Genomic DNA, 25,872 nt, shown 5'->3' with positions numbered 1-25,872 from the left:
TGTCTGGTATGGTAGACCTGGGATCCTGTCTGGTATGGTAGATCTTGGATCCTACCTGGTGTGGTAGACCTGGGATCCTGTCTGGTGTGGTAGACCTGGGATCCTGTCTGGTATGGTAGACCTGGGATCCTGTCTGGTGTGGTAGACCTGGGATCCTGCCTGGTGTGGTAGACCTGGGATCCTGCCTGGTGTGGTAGACCTGGGATCCTGTCTGGTGTGGTGGATCTGGAGTCCTGCCTGGTGTGGTAGACCTGGGATCCTGTCTGGTGTGGTAGACCTGGGATCCTGTCTGGTGTGGTAGACCTGGGATCCTGCCTGGTGTGGTAGACCTGGGATCCTGTCTGGTGTGGTAGACCTGGGATCCTGTCTGGTGTGGTAGACCTGGGATCCTGCCTGGTGTGGTAGACCTGGGATCCTACCTGGTGTGGTAGACCTGGGATCCTGCCTGGTGTGGTGGATCTGGAGTCCTGCCTGGTGTGGTGGATCTGGAGTCCTGCCTGGTGTGGTAGACCTGGGATCCTGCCTGGTGTGGTAGACCTGGGATCCTGCCTGGTGTGGTGGATCTGGAGTCCTGTCTGGTATGGTAGACCTGGGATCCTGCCTGGTGTGGTAGATCTGGGATCCTGTCTGGTATGGTAGACCTGGGATCCTGTCTGGTGTGGTGGATCTGGAGTCCTGCCTGGTATGGTAGACCTGGGATCCTGTCTGGTATGGTAGACCTGGGATCCTGCCTGGTATGGTAGACCTGGGATCCTGCCTGGTGTGGTGGATCTGGAGTCCTGCCTGGTGTGGTGGATCTGGAGTCCTGCCTGGTGTGGTAGACCTGGGATCCTGCCTGGTGTGGTAGACCTGGGATCCTGCCTGGTGTGGTGGATCTGGAGTCCTGTCTGGTATGGTAGACCTGGGATCCTGCCTGGTGTGGTAGACCTGGGATCCTACCTGGTGTGGTAGACCTGGGATCCTGCCTGGTGTGGTGGATCTGGAGTCCTGCCTGGTGTGGTGGATCTGGAGTCCTGCCTGGTGTGGTAGACCTGGGATCCTGCCTGGTGTGGTAGACCTGGGATCCTGCCTGGTGTGGTGGATCTGGAGTCCTGTCTGGTATGGTAGACCTGGGATCCTGCCTGGTGTGGTAGACCTGGGATCCTGTCTGGTATGGTAGACCTGGGATCCTGTCTGGTATGGTAGACCTGGGATCCTGTCTGGTATGGTAGACCTGGGATCCTGTCTGGTATGGTAGACCTGGGATCCTGCCTGGTATGGTAGACCTGGGATCCTGTCTGGTATGGTAGACCTGGGATCCTGTCTGGTATGGTAGACCTGGGATCCTACCTGGTGTGGTAGACCTGGGATCCTGTCTGGTATGGTAGACCTGGGATCCTGTCTGGTGTGGTAGACCTGGGATCCTGTCTGGTATGGTAGACCTGGGATCCTGTCTGGTATGGTAGACCTGGGATCCTGTCTGGTATGGTAGACCTGGGATCCTGTCTGGTATGGTAGACCTGGGATCCTGTCTGGTATGGTAGACCTGGGATCCTGTCTGGTGTGGTAGACCTGGGATCCTGTCTGGTGTGGTGGATCTGGAGTCCTGCCTGGTATGGTAGATCTTGGATCCTGCCTGGTGTGGTAGACCTGGGATCCTGTCTGGTGTGGTAGACCTGGGATCCTGTCTGGTATGGTAGACCTGGGATCCTGTCTGGTATGGTAGATCTTGGATCCTGCCTGGTGTGGTAGACCTGGGATCCTGCCTGGTGTGGTAGACCTGGGATCCTGTCTGGTATGGTAGACCTGGGATCCTGCCTGGTATGGTAGACCTGGGATCCTGCCTGGTATGGTAGACCTGGGATCCTGCCTGGTGTGGTAGATCTGGGATCCTGTCTGGTATGGTAGACCTGGGATCCTGTCTGGTGTGGTGGATCTGGAGTCCTGCCTGGTATGGTAGACCTGGGATCCTGTCTGGTATGGTAGACCTGGGATCCTGTCTGGTATGGTAGACCTGGGATCCTGCCTGGTGTGGTAGACCTGGGATCCTGTCTGGTGTGGTAGACCTGGGATCCTGCCTGGTATGGTAGACCTGGGATCCTGTCTGGTATGGTAGACCTGGGATCCTGTCTGGTATGGTAGACCTGGGATCCTACCTGGTGTGGTAGACCTGGGATCCTGTCTGGTATGGTAGACCTGGGATCCTGTCTGGTGTGGTAGACCTGGGATCCTGTCTGGTATGGTAGACCTGGGATCCTGTCTGGTATGGTAGACCTGGGATCCTGTCTGGTATAGTAGACCTGGGATCCTGTCTGGTATGGTAGACCTGGGATCCTGTCTGGTATGGTAGACCTGGGATCCTGCCTGGTATGGTAGACCTGGGATCCTGCCTGGTCTGGTAGATCTGGACCTGCTCCTGTGCTGCCATGATTCCTGCCTCTGTGTTGTCCTTCAGTCCAGCCCTCTCCAGCCATTGATAGGACTTGTTTATATCGGCCACTTCGGTGATCTGCCGGTGGTACATCCCATGCAGAAGCTTTTCCTCCCATGATGGTTCTTCCATCTCGTGTTCCTCCAGACTCCATTGTCTGAGACGTTCACTAAGTGCTTCATCCCTCGGTGCCCTCTTCCTGATGTATCATGGAGCTTGGATGTTTCACCTTGGATAGTGGCCTTGATGCTCATGCTTACAGTGCAATCAGACCAAACGCATTTTGAACGTCAAGAGCGGCAGGTTTACATGTAAAGTCCATGTGGAGGTACGTCAAGGGGGTGTCGAGCTTTCTCGCGCCGCGTTTTGAGCGACACACACGTCAAAAGCCAGAGATGGAAAATCTGAACTTGGGCCGCTTGATGCGGGGCGTCAACCAATCAGAGCGATCAGCTGGCAGTTCCTGGAATACGTCTACGATTCCTGTGGTGAACCCAGACCCGGGGCTGAGGCGTCCTACGACAACGTTCCTCATGCGGCTCTCTGACTCTTGCCTTGCGGCTCGTGAAGCAGCCGCTGGCTTTCTGAAAATGCATCTAAACAAGTCATAATGATCCTCAACGCTGCAGTTCTCTCCACTAACAAGAGCTGCAGGCTGTTTGCAGAAACTCTGCTGTCCTAACGGCCCTAACTGACCCTGTCAGAGTTGCCAGTTCTGGCTGATTTCAGCTGCAGCGAACTCCACCACAGAGCTGCTCCGTCGGTAGCTCCGTATATATAATGAAAAAGAAACGCCCACATTCTGGAGGCATTGTTGTATTTTCACCATATACTGTTGCATAAGCCGTTACTCCGTGTAATATTTAGGATCACCATTCCTTGCTGATAAGCTGAATGTTACTGATTTGCCAACGTAGCAGGATACGTAGCATGGCAACACTTTTTTTGGGAGGGGGGGCCTCTCTGTTGAGTGCGGCTCTTGTTGCATTAACAGTGACTATCACTGCCCTACGACGACGTTCTCTAGCTTTATTTATTAAATGAAACCATGTCGTCTCTCTACTGCACCGCCATCATTCAGACTGACCTGAAGGAAAGCTCCGCCCCCTCCTCTCTTTTCTGCAGCGTTTGCTCCAGACAACCGGCAGACGCGGCAGGAGCGTTTTGGGTGTCGGACACAAAAGTGATAGTTTAGTGAGCAGCGTCGAGTGTTCAGCGTTTTGAGCGTCAAAAACGTCTTTGGTCTGAACACACCGTTTGTGTCTAGTCGCTGGACACTGGACTTGCAGTGGAACCCTCCATGATGAGCAGATTCCGTGTTTTGACATCCGTGGTCTGAGCTTCCTCCGTTGGCCAGCTTATTTTCCCAGCAGTGTGTCTGATCACTGGCATGGCATAGCTGTTAATTGTTAATTCGCCTGTGGTATGCCCAGGTACTTGTAGCTTTCCTCCACATCTGTTATCCTGCCCTCTGGGAGTGCAATGCCCTCCGTATGGATTACCTTCCCTCTCTTTGTTATCATCCGCCCACATTTCTCCAGTCCGAATGACATTCCGATGTTTCTGCCATAGATCCTGGTGGTGTGGATCGGTGAGTCGATGTCCTGCTCACTCTTAGCGTACAGCTTGATGTCATTTGGAACGAAGGTCCTCATGCTGCCATTGATCTTGTACAGCTTCAGACATTCCAGGATCCATGTGTGTAGCATCGAGTCGTAGGCTTTCCGGTAGTCAGTCCAGGCGGTGCACTGGTTTGTGTGTCTGGTTTTGCAGTCTCAGGCGACTGTTCTGTCAACCAGCAGCTGATGTTTGGCTCCTCTGGTTCCTCTGCCAATGCCTTTCTGTGTCTCTGCCATGTATTGATCCATGTGCCCACTTACCTTAGCCGCTATGATGCCTGACAGGAGCTTCCATGTCGTGGAGAGGCAGGTTATTGGCCGGTAGTTGGATGGGACTGATCCCTTGTGGGGGCCTTTCAGTATCAGGACTGTTCGTCCCTTGGTCAGCCATTCAGGATGAGTCCCATCCCTCAGGAGTTGGTTTATTTGTGTTGTCAGGTGTTCATGGAGTGAAGTCTGTCTCTTTAGCCAGTGGGAATGGATCATATCAGGGCCAGGTGCTGACCAGTTCTTCATACCTGAGAGTCTATGCTGGATATCTGCCACCGTGATGGTAACTGGGTCTTGTTCAGGGAGGGAACTGTGGTCTGCTCTGAGGTCTTTGAACCACTGTGCTTCACTGTTATGTGCTGCCTCCTTCTCCCACATGCCTTTCCAGTATCGTTCCATCTCCTGCCTTGGTGGGTCAGCTTGTGTAGTACTACCCTGCCACTGGGAGTACACTTTAGCTGGGTTAGTTGGGAACAGCCAGTTTATTCTTCTGGCTTCAACTTCTCTTGTGCATCTCTTCAGTCGCGCAGCCAATGGTTGGAGCCTTTGTTTGGCAGTTTCCAGGGCCTCAGGGCCTTTTTAAACATGTTGACGTGTTTATTGTTGGGTCACTTTTTGCCATTACATGAAATGATGAGGCTTATTACCCAATTATCACGTCACTTCCATGTCATTTTAGTGCTGACATTTTTAAAGAGGAACAGTGTTTTACGGAACTTTTTGTTTTCAGTGTCGTCGTTTGGCATGTAATAATTCGAATACTCCCCCTGTAGACACTCCAGGGTGATTCTATGTCATCTCAACCAGAGTTTGGCAGCTTTAGATTTTAGATTTTGACTTCAAATTTTGAGATTTTATTGTTTTAGGAAAGTAACGTTGGTTCCCTGGTGTTGCGCTGTTAGTGGTTTTGTGCTTCTTCAGCTGCTAAGGATAGATTCAATTGATAAACTAGAACCAGCTATTATTGAAATAATAGCAAATGTGAATGCCAATTTATTGAACTATGCTGAATGATTGAAATGAAATTGCATAAGTATAAGAAATTGAAAAAAAAAAGCAGCACAACTGACATATTTACTAATTGCTCCACATCAGGATTGAACCCATGACCTTGTGTATCAAGGCACACTGACTGACTCTCTACGCCACTGGTACTCTTAGTCTTACCTTGGGAAAAGTGTTGGACTAAACTCCAGTAAAGATGTGAAAGACTTTATTGTTCAGTGTGAATTTTTTTTTAATGTGTTTAAGATTTATCAAAGTGTTGAAATGTTGCAGGAAGCATTGTTGGAACAAATCCTTCATATTTAACTGGGACATTTGCAAATAAATTCCTTTGCCCCTTGAAGTGTGCAGCTGAGACCAACAGTTCACACTGAGCAGTCTGCAGAACTGCACGCCATCACACCAGCAACAACCGACAAACAACAATAGAGCTGTATGTTAAATGCTTCATTTGAACCCATGCCTTGTATGTGTACCTCTGTCCCGGTGCACAAAATGGACCAATCGCTGAGCTGAATTCCGTTTCGTCCAATCACTGGAGAGGATTTTAACATTTGGCAAAAATGTGAGTAACTTGAAAAGTTTAAATGTTAGAAAGACCAAAAGTCATAGAACATATCTTCTGAATGAGCTGAACAGTTTGATACCTGAATGGTTGAAGTGAGACAAAAGGTGTAGGAGGAGTAGCGTGCCAAACATTTTGCAGGAAAGACGATGGGGACGGGACCTTGATGAACTGGACACTGCAAACCGGTGCAGAGCTCTGAAACCCCCAAAATCAATCACAGAGCTGAATTTTTGCAAGGTCCAATGCACGGTGGGTTTGAAAGACTTTCATCCAATCACAAGGCCGAATTAATTTTTTACAAAATGCTAAATATCTCAAAAACTACGAAGATTTGAAACGACAAAAGTCGTAGCACGCATGTCCTGAAGGAGCTGCAGGGTTTGAGAAGTAAATGACTGAAGTGACCTGAACGGCGCAGGAGGAGTAGCGCGGCAAAGTTCGGCGGAATAATAATAAAAATGGCCCCATGGGCATTCACATTAATAACTCAATAGACCCCAAAGTAATTTGACCCCCTCACTTCTCAGATGATGGCAACACCCCTTCTTACCCAGACATTCAGGATCTAGATAGGCGCCACTAGAAACTGGTTAAACTCTTTAATTCTACCAGCATTTCCCATCAAGATCAGAGCTCTCTCATATAAAAGTGTGTGGTTTTTAGAGTTACTTCCATAAGTGGAAAGTCAGCTTCGAATACAGGCCTTTGGCCTCGGAAAGCAAGTAAACATGTAGACATAAATATGTAAACAGTACGTTGTAATGATAACATTTATGTAGATATGACATATAAACATTACGACACATGGACACATGAAGAAAAATGAGTCAGTCTGTCAGAACTCACCTAGTCTGAGAGCAGAGAACACGTCTGGGCGTTTCTTCTCTTCATCTGTGAAGAAACCAGAGAAGATTTAATGAAAAGGGAACATCCTGGTATTTAACATCTCATAAAAAATCATTTTACTGCCTGGAAACATCCCATCTTTATGGAAACATCATGTTACCATGGAAACATGACTTCTACATGGAAACATCACATCACCATGGAAACATCACGTCTGCATGGAAACATCATGTTACCATGGAAACATGACTTCTACATGGAAACATCACATCACCATGGAAACATCACGTCTGCATGGAAACATCATGTTACCATGGAAACATCACGTCTGCAAGGAAACATCACGTCTGCATGGAAACATCACGTTACCATGGAAACATTGAGTCTTTATGGAAACATCACGTCACCATGGAAACATGACTTCTACATGGAAACATCACGTCTCCATGGAAACATCACGTCTGCATGGAAACATCATGTTACCATGGAAACATGACTTCTACATGGAAACATCACATCACCATGGAAACATCACGTCTGCATGGAAACATCATGTTACCATGGAAACATTGAGTCTTTATGGAAACATCACGTCACCATGGAAACATGACTTCTACATGGAAACATCACGTCACCATGGAAACATCACGTCAGCAAGGAAACAACCTCATTACCATGGAAACATAACGTCTTTGTGGAAACATCCCATCACATTGGAAACATCACGTCACCATGGAAACATCACGTCTGCATGGAAACCAATCAGCTACCTCTGGTAGTTTGCTAGATGTCAATCATTTATCGAACCCCTCTCAGCTCCACCTCTTTGCTCATTTTTGTATATTCTGGGAGAGATGACATGCGCAACGCGGCCAAACATTTCATTGCAGATCATTGAACGGTTATTGATCAGGAAGCTGACCCGTCTGAGGACGGACGCTGGTGATGCTGTCCAGGTACGTTTTGATGTCTCTCTGTTTAAGTTGCAGCGCCAGTTCAAAAGCAGTTTTGGACAGAACGTTGACCTGGTCCGGGTCAGCGCCTCGCTCGACCAGCAGCTGGGCCACAGCCACCTGCGGAGCAGAACCAGAACCGTGATCAGAAGCCAGCTGGGACCACCAGAACCCTGACATGAAACCAGCACAACCCTACCTTTCCGCTGAGCGTGGCCACCATAAGCGGCCCCCAGCCGGTGGTCTTCTGAGAGAAGTTGACATCCGCTCCCCACTCCAGCAGCAGGCGGACCGCCGGCTCGTGTCCATGCTGAGACGCCGCCATCAGTGGCGTGATGTCCATAAAGTCTCTGCCTCCTCCTGGAGCATCGGCAGGTCCAAACCCTACAGCACTGTGGACCAAAGGAACGTCATCAGCAACTCATCAGCCTCGTACTCTGGAAACACAACCACCTGCACCTGTTGTTGTTGTTGCCATTGGAGACCACCTCCGCAGCAGCGGCCAGGTGATCATAGTCATCCACATAGGCGCCGCCCTCCAGGAGGAGCTTCACCATGTGTGCGTGTCCCCCTCGAGCCGCCATGCTCAGGACACTGGCGCCGAGCCGATTCCGTCCATTTATCTCCGCCCCGTTTTCCAAGAGGATGTGGGCCACGGTCAGGTGACCAAACCTGGAGAGAGAGTCACGACTGAAGGAAGCCGCTGTGCTGGGGATGGGGATTCACCCGCCCCATGTAACCATGGGGATTCACCCCCGGTAACCATGGTGATTCTTCACCCCCCCCCCATGTAATTCACCCCCGGTAACCATGGTGATTCACCCCATGTGACCATGGTGATTTAAAACAGCGGAAGATGATGTTCCTCAGACACGTGTTCCTCTGGGTGAAGTGGTTCTTTGTCCTGATACTAGTCGATACATTCTGAACAATAAGAAATATAGTTAGACCCCTCAGGTTACTGTATATTAGAGCTGGGGGATATGACGATATATGTCGTCTGGACGACAGAAATCGTTACATTCGAGGCTCCATCGTTTACGCCACCATCAGCCGCTTTACTGCAATATTTTTACATCAAGACACTTTACGGCACGCTGCAATACATGAACATGAAGACGGCAGCAGACGCGTTTCAGAGGATAATTCACTAAAAGATGAGCAGCCAACCCAAACTGATGGCCTTGTTCCTAAAAGATGAGATTTCTGCGGTTTGGATATAAAAAGAGCGAGGTGGAACCGACAACAGACTAGCTTACAGTCCCAACAACGGACTCCGACACAACTAACTCATTTTATCACCTGCAGGAATCAGGATAAAGAATCCAGAATAAAGAATAGAGTCAATAAAAGCAGCGTCAGGTGGAGGAGAAAGCTCAGAATAAACTCCAGACGCTGCAGCAGGTATTTACCTGTGGAACGTCATACGGCCATAGTTCCCCCAGATGGAAGGAGATCCCTGCTGCTGTTGCCTAGCAACACCTGGCAGCTCCCCAACATTACCTGGCCCAGTTTTAAAGCCAGTTGGAACCCGTGAGAACAAGGGTTGTCATGAGACCGAATTTCTGTTTCGTCCTTGGATTCTTTCTGTCAAATGGTAAAACGCCCACTGATGTCAATGTTTCCTGAGTCTTCTGACCGACTTTGGGAAAAATAACACAAATAAACTGAATAAATAACGGCATGAAATTAAATGTTCATCTTTTGCAACAGAGAACCAACAAAACACAGTAACGCTTTCAGATTAAAAGCACCGTGTTAAACAGCTGGACTCTTCATCGCACCGTTTTCAGCTTCATCGCCGTGGAAACGTTTCATTTTCCTGTTAGTCAGAAGGTTCAGGATGTAAAGAAACAGGTTGTTGTCATCTCAGTGTCGTTTTTATCCTTCTTCATGAAACATGATGAAAACGTCGGGATGAGTCGTGAAACATGATGAAAACGTCGGGATGAGACGTGAAACATGATGAAAACGTCGGGATGAGACGTGAAACATGATGAAAACGTCGGGATGAGTCGTGAAACATGATGAAAACGTCGGGATGAGTCGTGAAACATGATGAAAACGTCGGGATGAGACGTGAAACATGATGAAAACGTCGGGATGAGACGTGAAACATGATGAAAACGTCGGGATGAGTCGTGAAACATGATGAAAACGTCGGGATGAGACGTGAAACATGATGAAAACGTGGGGATGAGACGTGAAACATGATGAAAACGTCGGGATGAGTCGTGAAACATGATGAAAACGTCGGGATGAGTCGTGAAACATGATGAAAACGTCGGGATGAGTCGTGAAACATGATGAAAACGTCGGGATGAGTCGTGAAACATGATGAAAACGTCGGGATGAGACGTGAAACATGATGAAAACGTCGGGATGAGACGTGAAACATGATGAAAACGTCGGGATGAGTCGTGAAACATGATGAAAACGTCGGGATGAGTCGTGAAACATGATGAAAACGTCGGGATGAGACGTGAAACATGATGAAAACGTGGGGATGAGACGTGAAACATGATGAAAACGTCGGGATGAGTCGTGAAACATGATGAAAACGTCGGGATGAGTCGTGAAACATGATGAAAACGTCGGGATGAGACGTGAAACATGATGAAAACGTCGGGATGAGTCGTGAAACATGATGAAAACGTCGGGATGAGTCGTGAAACATGATGAAAACGTCGGGATGAGACGTGAAACATGATGAAAACGTCGGGATGAGACGTGAAACATGATGAAAACGTCGGGATGAGACGTGAAACATGATGAAAACGTCGGGATGAGTCGTGAAACATGATGAAAACGTCGGGATGAGTCGTGAAACATGATGAAAACGTCGGGATGAGTCGTGAAACATGATGAAAACGTGGGGATGAGACGTGAAACATGATGAAAACGTCGGGATGAGTCGTGAAACATGATGAAAACGTCGGGATGAGACGTGAAACATGATGAAAACGTCGGGATGAGACGTGAAACATGATGAAAACGTCGGGATGAGTCGTGAAACATGATGAAAACGTCGGGATGAGTCGTGAAACATGATGAAAACGTCGGGATGAGACGTGAAACATGATGAAAACGTCGGGATGAGTCGTGAAACATGATGAAAACGTCGGGATGAGTCGTGAAACATGATGAAAACGTGGGGATGAGACGTGAAACATGATGAAAACGTCGGGATGAGTCGTGAAACATGATGAAAACGTCGGGATGAGACGTGAAACATGATGAAAACGTCGGGATGAGTCGTGAAACATGATGAAAACGTGGGGATGAGACGTGAAACATGATGAAAACGTCGGGATGAGTCGTGAAACATGATGAAAACGTCGGGATGAGTCAGGAAACATGATGAAAACGTCGGGATGAGTCGTGAAACATGATGAAAACGTGGGGATGAGACGTGAAACATGATGAAAACGTCGGGATGAGACGTGAAACATGATGAAAACGTGGGGATGAGACGTGAAACATGATGAAAACGTCGGGATGAGTCGTGAAACATGATGAAAACGTCGGGATGAGACGTGAAACATGATGAAAACGTCGGGATGAGTCGTGAAACATGATGAAAACGTGGGGATGAGACGTGAAACATGATGAAAACGTCGGGATGAGTCGTGAAACATGATGAAAACGTCGGGATGAGACGTGAAACATGATGAAAACGTCGGGATGAGTCAGGAAACATGATGAAAACGTCGGGATGAGTCGTGAAACATGATGAAAACGTGGGGATGAGTCGTGAAACATGATGAAAACGTCGGGATGAGTCGTGAAACATGATGAAAACGTCGGGATGAGACGTGAAACATGATGAAAACGTCGGGATGAGACGTGAAACATGATGAAAACGTCGGGATGAGACGTGAAACATGATGAAAACGTCGGGATGAGTCGTGAAACATGATGAAAACGTCGGGATGAGACGTGAAACATGATGAAAACGTGGGGATGAGACGTGAAACATGATGAAAACGTCGGGATGAGTCGTGAAACATGATGAAAACGTCGGGATGAGACGTGAAACATGATGAAAACGTCGGGATGAGTCGTGAAACATGATGAAAACGTCGGGATGAGTCGTGAAACATGATGAAAACGTCGGGATGAGACGTGAAACATGATGAAAACGTCGGGATGAGTCGTGAAACATGATGAAAACGTCGGGATGAGACGTGAAACATGATGAAAACGTGGGGATGAGTCGTGAAACATGATGAAAACGTCGGGATGAGTCGTGAAACATGATGAAAACGTCGGGATGAGACGTGAAACATGATGAAAACGTCGGGATGAGACGTGAAACATGATGAAAACGTCGGGATGAGTCGTGAAACATGATGAAAACGTCGGGATGAGTCGTGAAACATGATGAAAACGTCGGGATGAGACGTGAAACATGATGAAAACGTGGGGATGAGACGTGAAACATGATGAAAACGTCGGGATGAGACGTGAAACATGATGAAAACGTCGGGATGAGACGTGAAACATGATGAAAACGTCGGGATGAGTCGTGAAACATGATGAAAACGTCGGGATGAGTCGTGAAACATGATGAAAACGTCGGGATGAGACGTGAAACATGATGAAAACGTGGGGATGAGTCGTGAAACATGATGAAAACGTCGGGATGAGACGTGAAACATGATGAAAACGTCGGGATGAGACGTGAAACATGATGAAAACGTCGGGATGAGACGTGAAACATGATGAAAACGTCGGGATGAGTCGTGAAACATGATGAAAACGTCGGGATGAGTCGTGAAACATGATGAAAACGTCGGGATGAGACGTGAAACATGATGAAAACGTGGGGATGAGACGTGAAACATGATGAAAACGTCGGGATGAGTCGTGAAACATGATGAAAACGTCAGGATGAGTCGTGAAACATGATGAAAACGTCGGGATGAGACGTGAAACATGATGAAAACGTCGGGATGAGACGTGAAACATGATGAAAACGTCGGGATGAGACGTGAAACATGATGAAAACGTCGGGATGAGACGTGAAACATGATGAAAACGTCGGGATGAGACGTGAAACATGATGAAAACGTCGGGATGAGACGTGAAACATGATGAAAACGTCGGGATGAGACGTGAAACATGATGAAAACGTCAGGATGAGTCGTGAAACATGATGAAAACGTCGGGATGAGACGTGAAACATGATGAAAACGTCGGGATGAGACGTGAAACATGATGAAAACGTCGGGATGAGACGTGAAACATGATGAAAACGTGGGGATGAGACGTGAAACATGATGAAAACGTCGGGATGAGACGTGAAACATGATGAAAACGTCGGGATGAGACGTGAAACATGATGAAAACGTCGGGATGAGACGTGAAACATGATGAAAACGTCGGGATGAGTCGTGAAACATGATGAAAACGTCGGGATGAGTCGTGAAACATGATGAAAACGTCGGGATGAGACGTGAAACATGATGAAAACGTCGGGATGAGACGTGAAACATGATGAAAACGTGGGGATGAGACGTGAAACATGATGAAAACGTCGGGATGAGTCGTGAAACATGATGAAAACGTCGGGATGAGTCGTGAAACATGATGAAAACGTCGGGATGAGTCGTGAAACATGATGAAAACGTCGGGATGAGACGTGAAACATGATGAAAACGTCGGGATGAGACGTGAAACATGATGAAAACGTCGGGATGAGACGTGAAACATGATGAAAACGTCAGGATGAGTCGTGAAACATGATGAAAACGTCGGGATGAGACGTGAAACATGATGAAAACGTCGGGATGAGACGTGAAACATGATGAAAACGTCGGGATGAGACGTGAAACATGATGAAAACGTGGGGATGAGACGTGAAACATGATGAAAACGTCGGGATGAGACGTGAAACATGATGAAAACGTCGGGATGAGACGTGAAACATGATGAAAACGTCGGGATGAGACGTGAAACATGATGAAAACGTCGGGATGAGTCGTGAAACATGATGAAAACGTCGGGATGAGTCGTGAAACATGATGAAAACGTCGGGATGAGACGTGAAACATGATGAAAACGTGGGGATGAGACGTGAAACATGATGAAAACGTCGGGATGAGTCGTGAAACATGATGAAAACGTCGGGATGAGTCGTGAAACATGGGGGGGGGGGGGGGGGGGGGGGGCGGCGCCATGAAGAATGTTTCTGCTCTGAGGAAAATGGCCGGGGGACAGGTCGGGTCGGGACGGGACAAGTCGAGTCGGGTCGGGACGGGACGAGTCGGGTCGGGACCGGTAGGGACTGGTCGAGTCGGGTCGGGACGAGTCGGGTCGGGTCGGGTCGGGACGGGTCGGGTCGGGACGAGTCGGGTCGGGACGGGTCGGGTCGGGTCGGGACAAGTCGGGACCAGTAGGGACTGGTCGAGTCGGGTCGGGATGGGACGGGTCGGGTCGGGACAGGATGAGTCGGGTCGGGACGGGACAAGTCGGGTCGGGACGGGTCGGGTCGGGACGAGTCGGGTCGGGACGGGTCGGGTCGAGTCGGGTTGGGACGAGTCGGGTCGGGACGGGTCGGGACGGGTCGGGTCGGGACGGGACAAGTCGGGTCGGGTCGAGTCGGGTCGGGACGGGTCGGGTCGGGTTGGGACGAGTCGGGTCGGGACGGGTCGGGTCGAGTCGGGTTGGGACGAGTCGGGTCGGGACGGGACAAGTCGGGTCGGGTCGAGTCGGGTCGGGACGGGACAAGTCGGGTCGGGTCGAGTCGGGTCGGGACGGGTCGGGTCGGGTTGGGACGAGTCGGGTCGGGTCGGGACGGGACAAGTCGGGTCGGGACGGGTCGGGTCGAGTCGGGTCGGGTCGGGACAAGTCGGGACCAGTAGGGACTGGTCGAGTCGGGTCGGGATGGGACGGGTCGGGTCGGGACAGGATGAGTCGGGTCGGGACGGGACAAGTCGGGTCGGGACGGGTCGGGTCGGGACGAGTCGGGTCGGGACGGGTCGGGTCGAGTCGGGTTGGGACGAGTCGGGTCGGGACGGGTCGGGTCGGGTCGGGACAAGTCGGGACCAGTAGGGACTGGTCGAGTCGGGTCGGGACGGGTCGGGTCGGGACAGGATGAGTCGGGTCGGGACGGGACAAGTCGGGTCAGGACGGGTCGGGTCGGGACGAGTCGGGTCGGGTCGAGTCGGGTCGGGTCGGGACAAGTCGGGACCAGTAGGGACTGGTCGAGTCGGGTCGAGTCGGGTCGGGTCGGGACAGGATGAGTCGGGTCGGGACGGGACAAGTTGGGTCGGGACGGGTCGGGTCGGGACGAGTCGGGTCGGGACGGGTCGGGTCGAGTCGGGTCGGGTCGGGACAAGTCGGGACCAGTAGGGACTGGTCGAGTCGGGTCGGGACGGGACGGGTCGGGTCGGGTCGGGACGGGTCAGGTCGAGTCGGGTCGGGTCGGGTCGGGACGAGTCGGGTCAGGGCGAGTCGGAACAAGTCAGGACGGGTCGGGACGAGTCATGTCAGGACGAGTCGGAACAAGTCGGGACGGGTCGGGACGAGTCGGGTCAGGACGGGTCGGTCCGGTTCGGGTCGAGTCATGTCAGGTCAGGTCGGGTCGGTTCTGGCCAACATCCCTAGGTTCCGCTCACCTCGCGGCCTGCATCAGGGGGGTCCAGCCGCAGCTGTTCCGGCTGTCCACCGAGGCCCCTTTCCGCAGCAGGAAGCGGACCAGGCTCTCGTGTCCGCTGGCCGAGGCGAACTGCAGGCCGGTGTTCCCCTCCTCGTCCGTACAGTCCACCGGAACCAGAGTCCGCAGGTCCGCGGTGGGGCCCTCCGAACCAGGCTCGGCCAGCAGCCTGCTCTGCCGGCCGGACTCTCTGGGGGCCCCGGGCTCCAGGAGCCCCCGGGCGGCCTCGCAGTCGCCCTCATCGCAGGCCCGGAGCAGCAGCAGCGACTTGGCGGAGACTCCGAAGTTCATGTCTTCATCTGGGTTTTATTTGCGGTTCTGGTCCAGTTTGTAGCACCGGGTGAAAAGTTTTCTGTGATTCGGATTCGGTTCGGTCCGGTTTTAATCCCAACCCCTCGTCCAGAATTACTCTTTTCCATCTAAACCCGGTTCTGGCAGCCGCTCGGTCCGGTCCGGTCCGGTTCTGTTTCACGCCAGAGCTTCGCGTCTTCCGTCAAGACGTCGACAACGTAACACGCAACTTCCGCTTCCAACTTTCAAAATAAATGTCGCGTTTGTAAAGAAATGAAAAATAAAGAATTTAAATATTAAAACACCTTCGCGTGAACATGTAAACACCTTTCTTTAAAACTGACTTTCAGTTTTAGGGTTTACGGGGGAAATTAGAAAGTTTTCTTTTCTCCCGGAGATTAAAAAAAAAAAGAAAAAAACATAACTGTGGATAGCTTTTATTCTTTTAATGCAAAGTGACCACAGCAGAGCATTTCACACCAACATGTCCAGCAAAGCTCATGCAGCTGAGCAGTAAGAAGAAGATGGATGAATGAAAAATATTTAACAAAGTAGAACCAAAATACCAGCAAAGTTTGGCTTTTCAGATACAAAGGGATATGTATACCAGTCACATACATAACCCTAACCCTAACAATAAGATGGTACGATTCTTCCTGCTATTCCAGAAGCTTCTTTAATAACACCAAGTGGGCTTTTCGTGATTTGCAATATTTTACAGTAACACCAATTCCTTTTGAAAAGCTCCAAGGTTTGGGTAAATTTCCGAAAAATCTACATTTGTGAATAAGGTTTCTGCCAAACATAATCCTGTTTATTATTTCCAAATTCAGTGAATTTATTTTCAGACCAAATCTAATAATTAACAGTCAAAGGAGGACAGTAACTATTTTAACAGGTTTTCACATGAATGAAAGAGATGCTCCACCGTTTCCATGGCAGCACAGCAGAAAGAGCACGGTTTCCTACCAACACTGAAATTATCGTATAAAAATACCTTGAATGGATCAACGATATTCAAATGATTTTCTTTTGCTCGAGGTGGAAAATGATTGATAGTTTAAAAAAGTGTTTCTATTTAACCATGAATTGTCTGTAAAGTGTCCTAAACTTTAACTGGCAGAACTTTCTGTCCTGGTTCTGCTGGATCTTCGGCACAGTAGACCACCTGACCTTATTAACAAGACCCAGAAGTCTGGTGGTCCTGTATCTGTACATGTTGCCACTGGGGACAATCATGGAGTCATCAGGAGACATGGCGTTGATGTCCACAGCTATGCTGATTGACCGATATGAAAAATAAATAAAAATTAAATCAACAGGTAAAAGAAAAGTATCAGGATGAAGATAGCTCATTTATTCATGCCCTTCTTGTTAAATTCATCCTTTAATTGTTAGGTTTTTTTTTCTTTTTTTAAAAGACAAAAATAACTAAATACAAAACAATTAACTAATATAGATGTGTACACCACATACAAATGTACACATCTACATATATATGTTCACACATATATACATACACATACCCATAAACACTCACGAGACAAAACAATTATATACATACATACATTATATATATATATATATATATATATATATATATATATATATATATATATATATATACACACACATATATATATATATATACACACACATATATATATATATATATATATATATATATATATGTGTGTGTGTGTATATATATATATATATATATATATATATATATATATACACACACATCTATATATATATATATATATATATATATATATATATATATATATATATATAATATATATATATATATACACACACACACACACACACACATATATATATATATATATATATATATATATATATATATATATATATACACACACACACACATATATATATATATACTGCTAAAAAAAATAAATAAATAAATTGAACACTTAAACAACACGATGTAACTCCAAGTCAACCAGACTTCTGTGAAATGGAACTGTCCACTTCAGAAGCAACACTGACTGACAATCAGTTCTACATGCTTAAAAACCAACTCTGGATCCAGGAGTTTTAGCTAATTATAGACCAATATCTAATCTCCCCTTCTGGTCTAAAATTCTGGAGAAAACAGTTTCAACCCAACTATGTTCCTGTCTGAGCAGAAACAATCTGAAGAGTTCCAGTCAGGATTCTGTCAGTCTCGGCTTGGTGTTGAGTAGACACAAACGCAGGATTAGGTTCTATTCAAAAGTTCTTTTCATACTCACAAACATTGAGCAGGAATACTTGATAAGAGCAGGGTGAAGAAAGCCTGCTACAGGGAAGACAAGACTATACAAGGAAGCTGACAACACACAGGGATTAAATACAAGGGAACACAGGTGCAACTTGTAATGGTGACGGGTTGTGTGTGGGTGGCAAGCTAACCTGGTAGCTACATAGCAAAAACGTGATGATAAGTAACTCACAAACACACTGGTACTGGATTTCCACAGTGCTCCTTGTTTATTGAACTTACCAACCTTATAAAGCCCGGTTGGACGGCTACTGCCTTATCGTACATGAATAACACAGAAGCTACACAACCCGCCCATTACCATGAGATCGGGAACCAAAACGAGTGTTCTTCTAGAGGAAATGTCCATCCATTCTCCACGTCCCAATCTGCTAGGCGCTGTCCGATGACATCACCAGTAGTGGACAGGTAAAGTGTTCTGAAAGGGTCATTCCACATTTACGACCTTCTACATGACCCCCCTGGTGAAAAAAAGGGTGTCCCCAGCCGTAGACTACTGAGGAACAGACTGATTGCAGAGTGCCTCCAGACATGTTGAAGCATCTAAAGATATTCCAACCAACAGGGTAACTCATAAAACAAACATCTGACGTACATGACAGTGTCCCACACAGTGAAATTCCCTCATATCAAAATAACCAAGAACAAAAGAGAGCTCTGTCAATAAACTAAGCACGTTGACAAATCCAATTTTTTTCTTCAGGTTAATGAACAAAACAAAGAGCAACATGACGTAATGAGATATGAGCTGTACTGAGAACATGAACCACAGTCACATCATCCTAAACAGTGTCAACCCATGAACATCAAGTCAGGTCAAGTTTCTATGTGTGATGAGGGTTGGTCCACTTATTTGTTGAGCAATCAGAAGTGATTCTGGGATTCTTCTTTGTCTAAGGTTGTAGAAGTCCGTGAGAGGATTTGTGTCGTCATGCTGACGTGCGTTCTGACTGGACTGAGCAATGTGGATGGTCTTGAAGCAACACAAGCGGGTCGGAGTCAGTGTGATCAGGGTTTCTGTCAGCAGTCTCACTGGCAACGCTCAAACTGCTCGAGTCCAGATGCTCTGGGGTAGTGGTCGAGACCGTTTCCCCCCAAACCCTATCTGGTGTTGTCTGCAACGCACCTCCAGTAGTGCGTCTGGTGTCTGAAACTGTGTTCCATGTACAGAACGGCAACATGTTCACCACATGAAACACTCCAACCTCCTCTCCTGTGTCCACTCTAGCAAGGCAATAGTTCACATTAGACAACTTCCATGTGACGTGGTAGGGTCCAGTGTGAAGGGGAACCCAACTTAGCCGTGAAATTAGTGTGTGCATCCGACCTGGGGTGGGATTTAACCCTGACAAGATCTCCGTCTTGTAAGCTATGTCACGGCGTCTCAGATCGTAGTAATGTTTTTGACGTTTATGACTGGCAGACAACACTGCACGAGCGGGATCATGGGCTTCCTGAAGTGAGGCCCTCAAGTTCACTGAATAGGGGATTTCTGGATCATCCACGCCGTCCGAGGAAGGTTACGTGATGAGGTCGAGCGGAGTCATCAACTCACGTCCATGCAGCGTCATAGAGGGGCTAAGACCTGTACTCTCATGGGGGGCAGTTCGTAGAGCAAAACAGATTTGAGGGAGAAATCTGTCCCAGGATGTGTGTTTGTCCTCTACATATGTTCTGATGGCTGTTTTCAGTGTGCGATTAACGCCTTCAGCTCAGACCATGAAACCAGCTGTCTTTCTTTGGCAAGGTTTGGAAGTCTGGCACGCCATCACGAGACCACATACTTTTTCACATCGCAGGACATGTTTGGCCAGAAGAATCTGAGTCTTAGGCGTGCCAAAGTCTTTGCAATGCCCAAAAGACCAGCTGTGGGGTGATCATGGTAATATTTGAGAAGAGAACAGCGCAAGGTAGTAGGGGCAAAGAGTTTCAGCTGTTTTAAAGGATGTAAGCCACACCGTGTTCTGGGATTGTTGAAGTAGAGGAGACCATCCAGACTAGTGTATTGACAGACATTGTGGTTCTCATCTGTAGTTTGTTGTACATCTTCCGTTTGACGCAGCAGTGACCGGGTCCTCAAGTTGCAACTGCCGGATCTGTGGGCGGTTTGACATTGCCACTGGGGGTAGAGTGCGGAGATCCATGCTAGCAATCACAGCATAGGGGGGTAAAAGGTCAACAGGAGTGTCCACCATGGGGAGGGGGTTGCGGGGGAGGGCATCGGGCACCTTGTTTTTTTCACCAGGCTTGTGTACCACATCAAAGTCAAAGTCTTGGAGGCGGAGGGACCAGCGAGCTAATCTGCCAGAAGGGTTAGGGCGTGACATCAGCCACCTGAGGCTGCTGTGGTCGGTGAAGATGGTTACATGAAGACCTTCAACATATGGCCTGAAGTGCTCCAGGGCCCAGATAACTGCCAGGCACTCCTTCTCCGGAGTAGAGTAAGGTTTTTCAGATTTATGCAGGGCTCAACTAGCATATGCCACAGCAACGTCTCTGCCATCCTCATCTCTCTGCATTAACGCTGCTCCAAGCCCAGCATCACATGCATCTGTGTGAATGAAGGAAGAGCGTGTGAAATCTGGGAGTTTGAGGACAGGGGCCGAGGTGATGGAGTTTTTCAGGTGGTCCATGGCTGCCTGACATTTGCTGTCCCAGTTAAAGGAGGCATCCTTTTTTGTGAGGCTGAAGAGGGGTTCAGCATGTCGTGCATAGTCCTGTACAAAACGACGATAATAGCCTGTTAGGCTGAGAAACTGTCACACGTGTTTCACAGAGGTTGGGGTGGGGAAGTCTGTCACAGCCCTAACTTTGTCAGGGTCAGGATGTACCCCTGATGGGGGGACACGTTAACCAAGGAAGGTGAGGTCACTGAGGCAGAACTGACATTTGCTTAGCTTCAGGGAAAGGCCTGCCAGCTTAAGCCGGTCCAGGACTTCTTTCAGGTCTGCCAGGTGCTGTTCGAAAGTAGGTGACGCAACAACAATGTCATCTAGATATACAGCACATGACTTATAGATGAGACCGACAAGAACATTGTTCATAAGCCTCTGAAAAGTTGCTGGGGCATTGCATAGCCCGAAGGGGAGGACTTTGAACTGAAAGAGACCACAATGTGTGATAAACGCAGTTTTAGGTTTCGATTCCTCTGCTATTGGGACCTGCCAGTACCCTCTAGCTCGGTCCAATGTGGTGAGAAACTGGACAGAAAGTCTAACGACTCGTCTACACGTGGTATAGGATAAGAGTCTTTTACAGTTAGCTGATTTAGGCCACGAAAGTCAACACAAAACCATGGTTCACGTGGGGGTTTGGTAACAATGACCACTGGGTCATCAGGACCCATGGTCCTGATGCTGGTTCAATGATCTCATCCTGTAGCATTTTCTGCACTTGTTCCTCAATAATGCGTTTCTTTACAGGTGATGTGCGGTAGGGTGGAAGGTTAATGGGTTTGGCATTTTCTGTAACAATGACATGTTCAGCCATGGTGGTGCGACCAAGATGACCATCAAACAAGTCACTGAAGTTCTCGAGCAGTTGTAGCATTTCGGCTTTTTGAATACTGTCCAAGCAAGCACCTTCTACTTTGTCTTTAAGGGTAGTCTGTGGAACGTCTCGAAGCGTCATCGTGCCACATCTGAAGTCATGATCTGAAGTCAAAATCATGGTCAAGTTCATCAAGACAGGGAGCGCTGTCACCAATGAGAAGAGTTCTGGTTGGTACATGAATGGTTAGCGAGGTACGAATCATAAAGTCCATTCCAAGAACCAAGGGAGAAGAAAGTTCACGAATTACAACGAATCGCTGGTAGACTCTTTTTCCCATAAATCCAATAGTTAACCACACAATCCCCAATGGGTCACAAGCTACACTGTTAGCTAATTTGATTGGTGGGGCTATCCATGGTTTCTTTAATGACTGATTTTGGATGATGTCAGGGATTAAATCTGCATTCACAGCTGACAGAGATGCGCCTGTGTCGAGCATAGCCTCTAATGCTGCACCTTTAAAGTTCACTTTAACTTTGAATGGCGATTCAGAGGCGACATCTTCCACGTGATGAAGTGTTGGTTGTTCGTGGGATGAGTGAGAGGATGAGGGAGGTGAAGTCAGTGTCTGGAGGGAGGGTTGTAAAGATAAAGGAGCCAAATTTATTGTCTGGGGGAAGGGTTGCCTCTGTGAAATGTCCTCCCCCCCATCGGAGTTTCCCTGCTTTCTTCTACCTGGCTGCGTTTCCCTCCTCACATCGTGACCATCTCCTGCTGAAGAAGTAGGTGTGGAGTCATCATGTAGAGATGGAGCATGAGGCATTTCCCTTGGAGATTGAAGGGGAGGAGATCCACTGGCGTTTGTGGCGCAGTTTGGGCAAGTGCAAGATGTAAAGCCTGGCATTGAGCACTTGAAGCAGTAGGTTCCTCCTTCAACCTTACTTTTCATGTGTGCTCTGGGCAGCTGAGGGGTGTTTTGGCCAAGAACAGAGTGAAGCTCATGTGCATGCAGCAGCAGCTCAATGACAGATCCAACATGTGCACCACACAAAGCCACTCTATATTTGTCTTGCGCATGCTTACAAATGAGCTCAATCTGTTCTTGCTCCGAAGGTGGGTTTTTCAGACGTTTGAATTCATTGAGCATGTGGGCAACAAATGTAGGTAGGGGCTCTTCAGGACGGTCCAGAATGCCTCTCAAGATGCGCTCCTGGTTATAAGCAGGTAAGAAGACCGTTCTGAAGAGTTCACAAAACTCTGTCCAAGTGGCAATGTGTGTATTAAGTACGCTGAACCACTTCCTTGGTTCCTTGTCAAGGAAGTGGGGCAACTCACCGAGAATCTGAGTGTCTGTTAAACCTAGAGAAGACTCGTAATATTCACTTGCTGTAACCACTCTTCTGGCTGAGTGATGCCATCATTAGTGAAGACTGGGGGTTCCAGTTTAGCCTGATTGAGGGCTGCAGCTAGGACTCTGGTTGTGTTGACCAGGTTGTCTGAATCCAGCCGGAAATGGGTGTCAGGTGCTGGTGTCTGGGTGAAACGAGGTTCCGCCATCTCCATGTAATATGGTCTCCTACTGTGGAGATCAGGCATAAAAGGAGTTGATGAGGCTGCTGGGAAAGGTCTTGCCGACTGATCAGTGGGTACTGCGCTGTTCGCTTTATTTTGGCTGGACCAGCGCTGCACGATGTCCTTTTGGAGGTCAAGAGAGTCATGGAGGCACTGCTGAAGCACCTCAACTTCTGCTTGTAAGCACCTAACTTTAAGTTCGAGGCTAGCAGGAGGCTGTTTAGGAGCATTTAAACCAGGTAAGTCAAGGTCTCCATCAGTGTAATGTTTTTAACTTCCAAAATGAATTTGTGTTCCCGACAATCAGCTTTGCAGAAAACCTTATTGCTGTTTTCTGCAGCTAAATCTCAGAAAATCAGAATATTATGAAAAAGTTCTTATTTTTCATCACACATTTCAGAATGTGAAACCCAAATATTATATAGATTCAATACACACAGAGTGAAACATTTATTCCATGAAATGTTGATGATTGTGGCTTATAGATAATGAAAACCCAAAATGTCTCAGAAAATCAGAATATTGTGAAAAACTTCAATCTTAGAAAGTCATGGTGTCACATCTGAATCAACTGAAAACACCTGCAAAGGTCTCCTAGACCTTTAAATGGTCTCAGTCTGGGTCAGGTGGCGACACAACAGTGGGGACGACTGCTGACCTGACAGATGTCCAGAAGACCATCGTTGACCCTCCACAAGGAGGGAAAGCCAGAAAGGTCATTTCTAAAGAAGCTGATTGTCCACAGAGAGCTGGATCCAAGCATGTTAATGGAAAACTGAGAGGAAGGAAAAGCTGCACCAGCAGAAGGCAGAACCGCCTGGAGAAGAACATCCAGTCAGGAATCTGGGAGCTTCACAAGGAGTGGACTGAAGCTGGACTCATCAAGAGCCGCTCCGGATCCTAGACATGGACTACAGACGTCCCATTCCTCGTGTCGAGCCTCTCCTGGACCAGAGACACCGACAGAAGCGTCTCACCTGGACTACGGAGGAAAAGGACTGGTTCTCAGATGGAAGCAGATTCTGTATTTCATGAGGAAACCAAGGTCCCAGAGTCTGGAGGAAGAGTGGAGAGACCCAGAATCCATGTTGCTGGAAGTCCAGAGGGAAGTTTCCACAGTCAGGGATGGTTTGGGAGTCATGTCATCTGCTGGTGTTGCTCCACTGGGTTTCCTGAAGGTCACAGTCAACACAGCATCTAGCAGGACATTTTAGAGACATTCCTCCTGCTGACAAGCTTTATGGAGATGCAGATTTTCTGAGATGTATAAATAATGGTTGTTAAGAACTCTTAAATATGTTTCCCAAAAGCTCAACACAGTAATTCAAACATGGCACAATCAGTGAAAAGCACAGAACATAAAGGGACTTTTTATCCAAAAACTGTTTAGATTTAGTCAATTCTGCGATATTGCTTACCGTTTTCGTTTGAACAAACTTAATATGTGACTTCCAGCATATTCTGTGATTTATAACACCAAGAGATTTGTCATCATAAAACCTTTCAATCATTACATCTTCCATTTTAATCAAACCCTAGGATTTTCTGGGATTTCGACTGGATTTCTACATTTTTTTTGTTTAAATCCACTGATAATTTATTTCTATCAAACCATATTTTTGCTTTGTTTCCTGTGATTTTTCCCAGAATTTGCTGCAGTTTTTCTTCAGGACAAAGATATTGGTATCATCAGCAAACAGGATGACTTTCACTGTATCGGACACCTCCCAAATATCATTTATGTGTGGAATAAAGAGTTTTGGGACCAACATGGACCCCTGGGGGACTCCACAACATCCAACCAGTCTGACTTGTGTTCACCAATCATCACATACTGTTGTCTGTTTGATAGATGGCTCTGTATCCATTTCAGCACAACCCCTCTCGTTACATACCGCTCCAATTTATCCTTCCACCTGCGTCCTCCTTCCACCTGCGTCCTCCTTCCGTCTGCGTCCTCCATCCGTCTGCGTCCTCCTTCCACCTGCGTCCTCCTTCCACCTGCGTCCTCCTTCCGTCTGCGTCCTCCATCCGTCTGCGTCCTCCTTCCACCTGCGTCCTCCTTCCACCTGCGTCCTCCTTCCGCCTGCGTCCTCCTTCCGCCTGCGTCCTCCTTCCGCCTGCGTCCTCCTTCCACCTGCGTCCTCCTTCCACCTGCGTCCTCCTTCCGCCTGCGTCCTCCTTCCGTCTGCGTCTTCCATCCGTCTGCGTCCTCCATCCGTCTGCGTCCTCCATCCGCCTGCGTCCTCCTTCCGCCTGCGTCCTCCATCCGTCTGCGTCCTCCATCCGCCTGCGTCCTCCATCCGCCTGCGTCCTCCATCCGCCTGCGTCCTCCATCCGCCTGCGTCCTCCATCCGCCTGCGTCCTCCTTCCGTCTGAGTCCTCCATCCGTCTGCGTCCTCCATCCGTCTGCGTCCTCCATCCGTCTGCGTCCTCCATCCGTCTGCGTCCTCCTTCCGCCTGCGTCCTCCATCCGTCTGCGTCCTCCATCCGCCTGCGTCCTCCTTCCGCCTGCGTCCTCCATCCGTCTGCGTCCTCCATCCGCCTGCGTCCTCCATCCGCCTGCGTCCTCCATCCGCCTGCGTCCTCCATCCGCCTGCGTCCTCCATCCGCCTGCGTCCTCCTTCCGTCTGAGTCCTCCATCCGTCTGCGTCCTCCATCCGTCTGCGTCCTCCATCCGTCTGCGTCCTCCATCCGTCTGCGTCCTCCTTCCGCCTGCGTCCTCCATCCGTCTGCGTCCTCCATCCGCCTGCGTCCTCCATCCGCCTGCGTCCTCCATCCGCCTGCGTCCTCCATCCGCCTGCGTCCTCCATCCGCCTGCGTCCTCCTTCCGTCTGAGTCCTCCATCCGTCTGCGTCCTCCATCCGTCTGCGTCCTCCATCCGTCTGCG

The 25,872-nt window shown here is 48.5% G+C and overlaps 1 protein-coding gene across 1 annotated transcript in view; it reads right to left on the bottom strand.

The window, feature by feature from the left end:
- Nucleotides 1-15,797, bottom strand: part of anks6 (ankyrin repeat and sterile alpha motif domain containing 6) — a gene marked incomplete at its 3' end in the record, with an annotated part of 85,762 nt that extends 69,965 nt beyond the window's left edge. Inside the window, exons 1-5 of the mRNA XM_079259579.1 lie at nucleotides 15,294-15,797; nucleotides 8,131-8,343; nucleotides 7,871-8,063; nucleotides 7,641-7,791; nucleotides 6,719-6,763 (exon numbers count right to left, since the gene is read on the bottom strand). Coding sequence (XP_079115705.1) covers nucleotides 6,719-6,763; nucleotides 7,641-7,791; nucleotides 7,871-8,063; nucleotides 8,131-8,343; nucleotides 15,294-15,622 — 931 coding nt within the window. The 5' untranslated portion in view covers nucleotides 15,623-15,797. The remainder of the gene's footprint in view (nucleotides 1-6,718; nucleotides 6,764-7,640; nucleotides 7,792-7,870; nucleotides 8,064-8,130; nucleotides 8,344-15,293) is intronic.
- Between the last annotated feature and the right edge of the window lie 10,075 nt (nucleotides 15,798-25,872).

This window comes from Telmatherina bonti, assembly GCF_933228915.1.
Source record: "Telmatherina bonti genome assembly, chromosome: 20".
Classification (NCBI taxonomy): Eukaryota; Metazoa; Chordata; class Actinopteri; order Atheriniformes; family Telmatherinidae; genus Telmatherina; species Telmatherina bonti.
The sequence above is the reverse complement of the archived record's forward strand: the minus strand, read 5'-3'. Positions and strand labels throughout refer to the sequence as shown.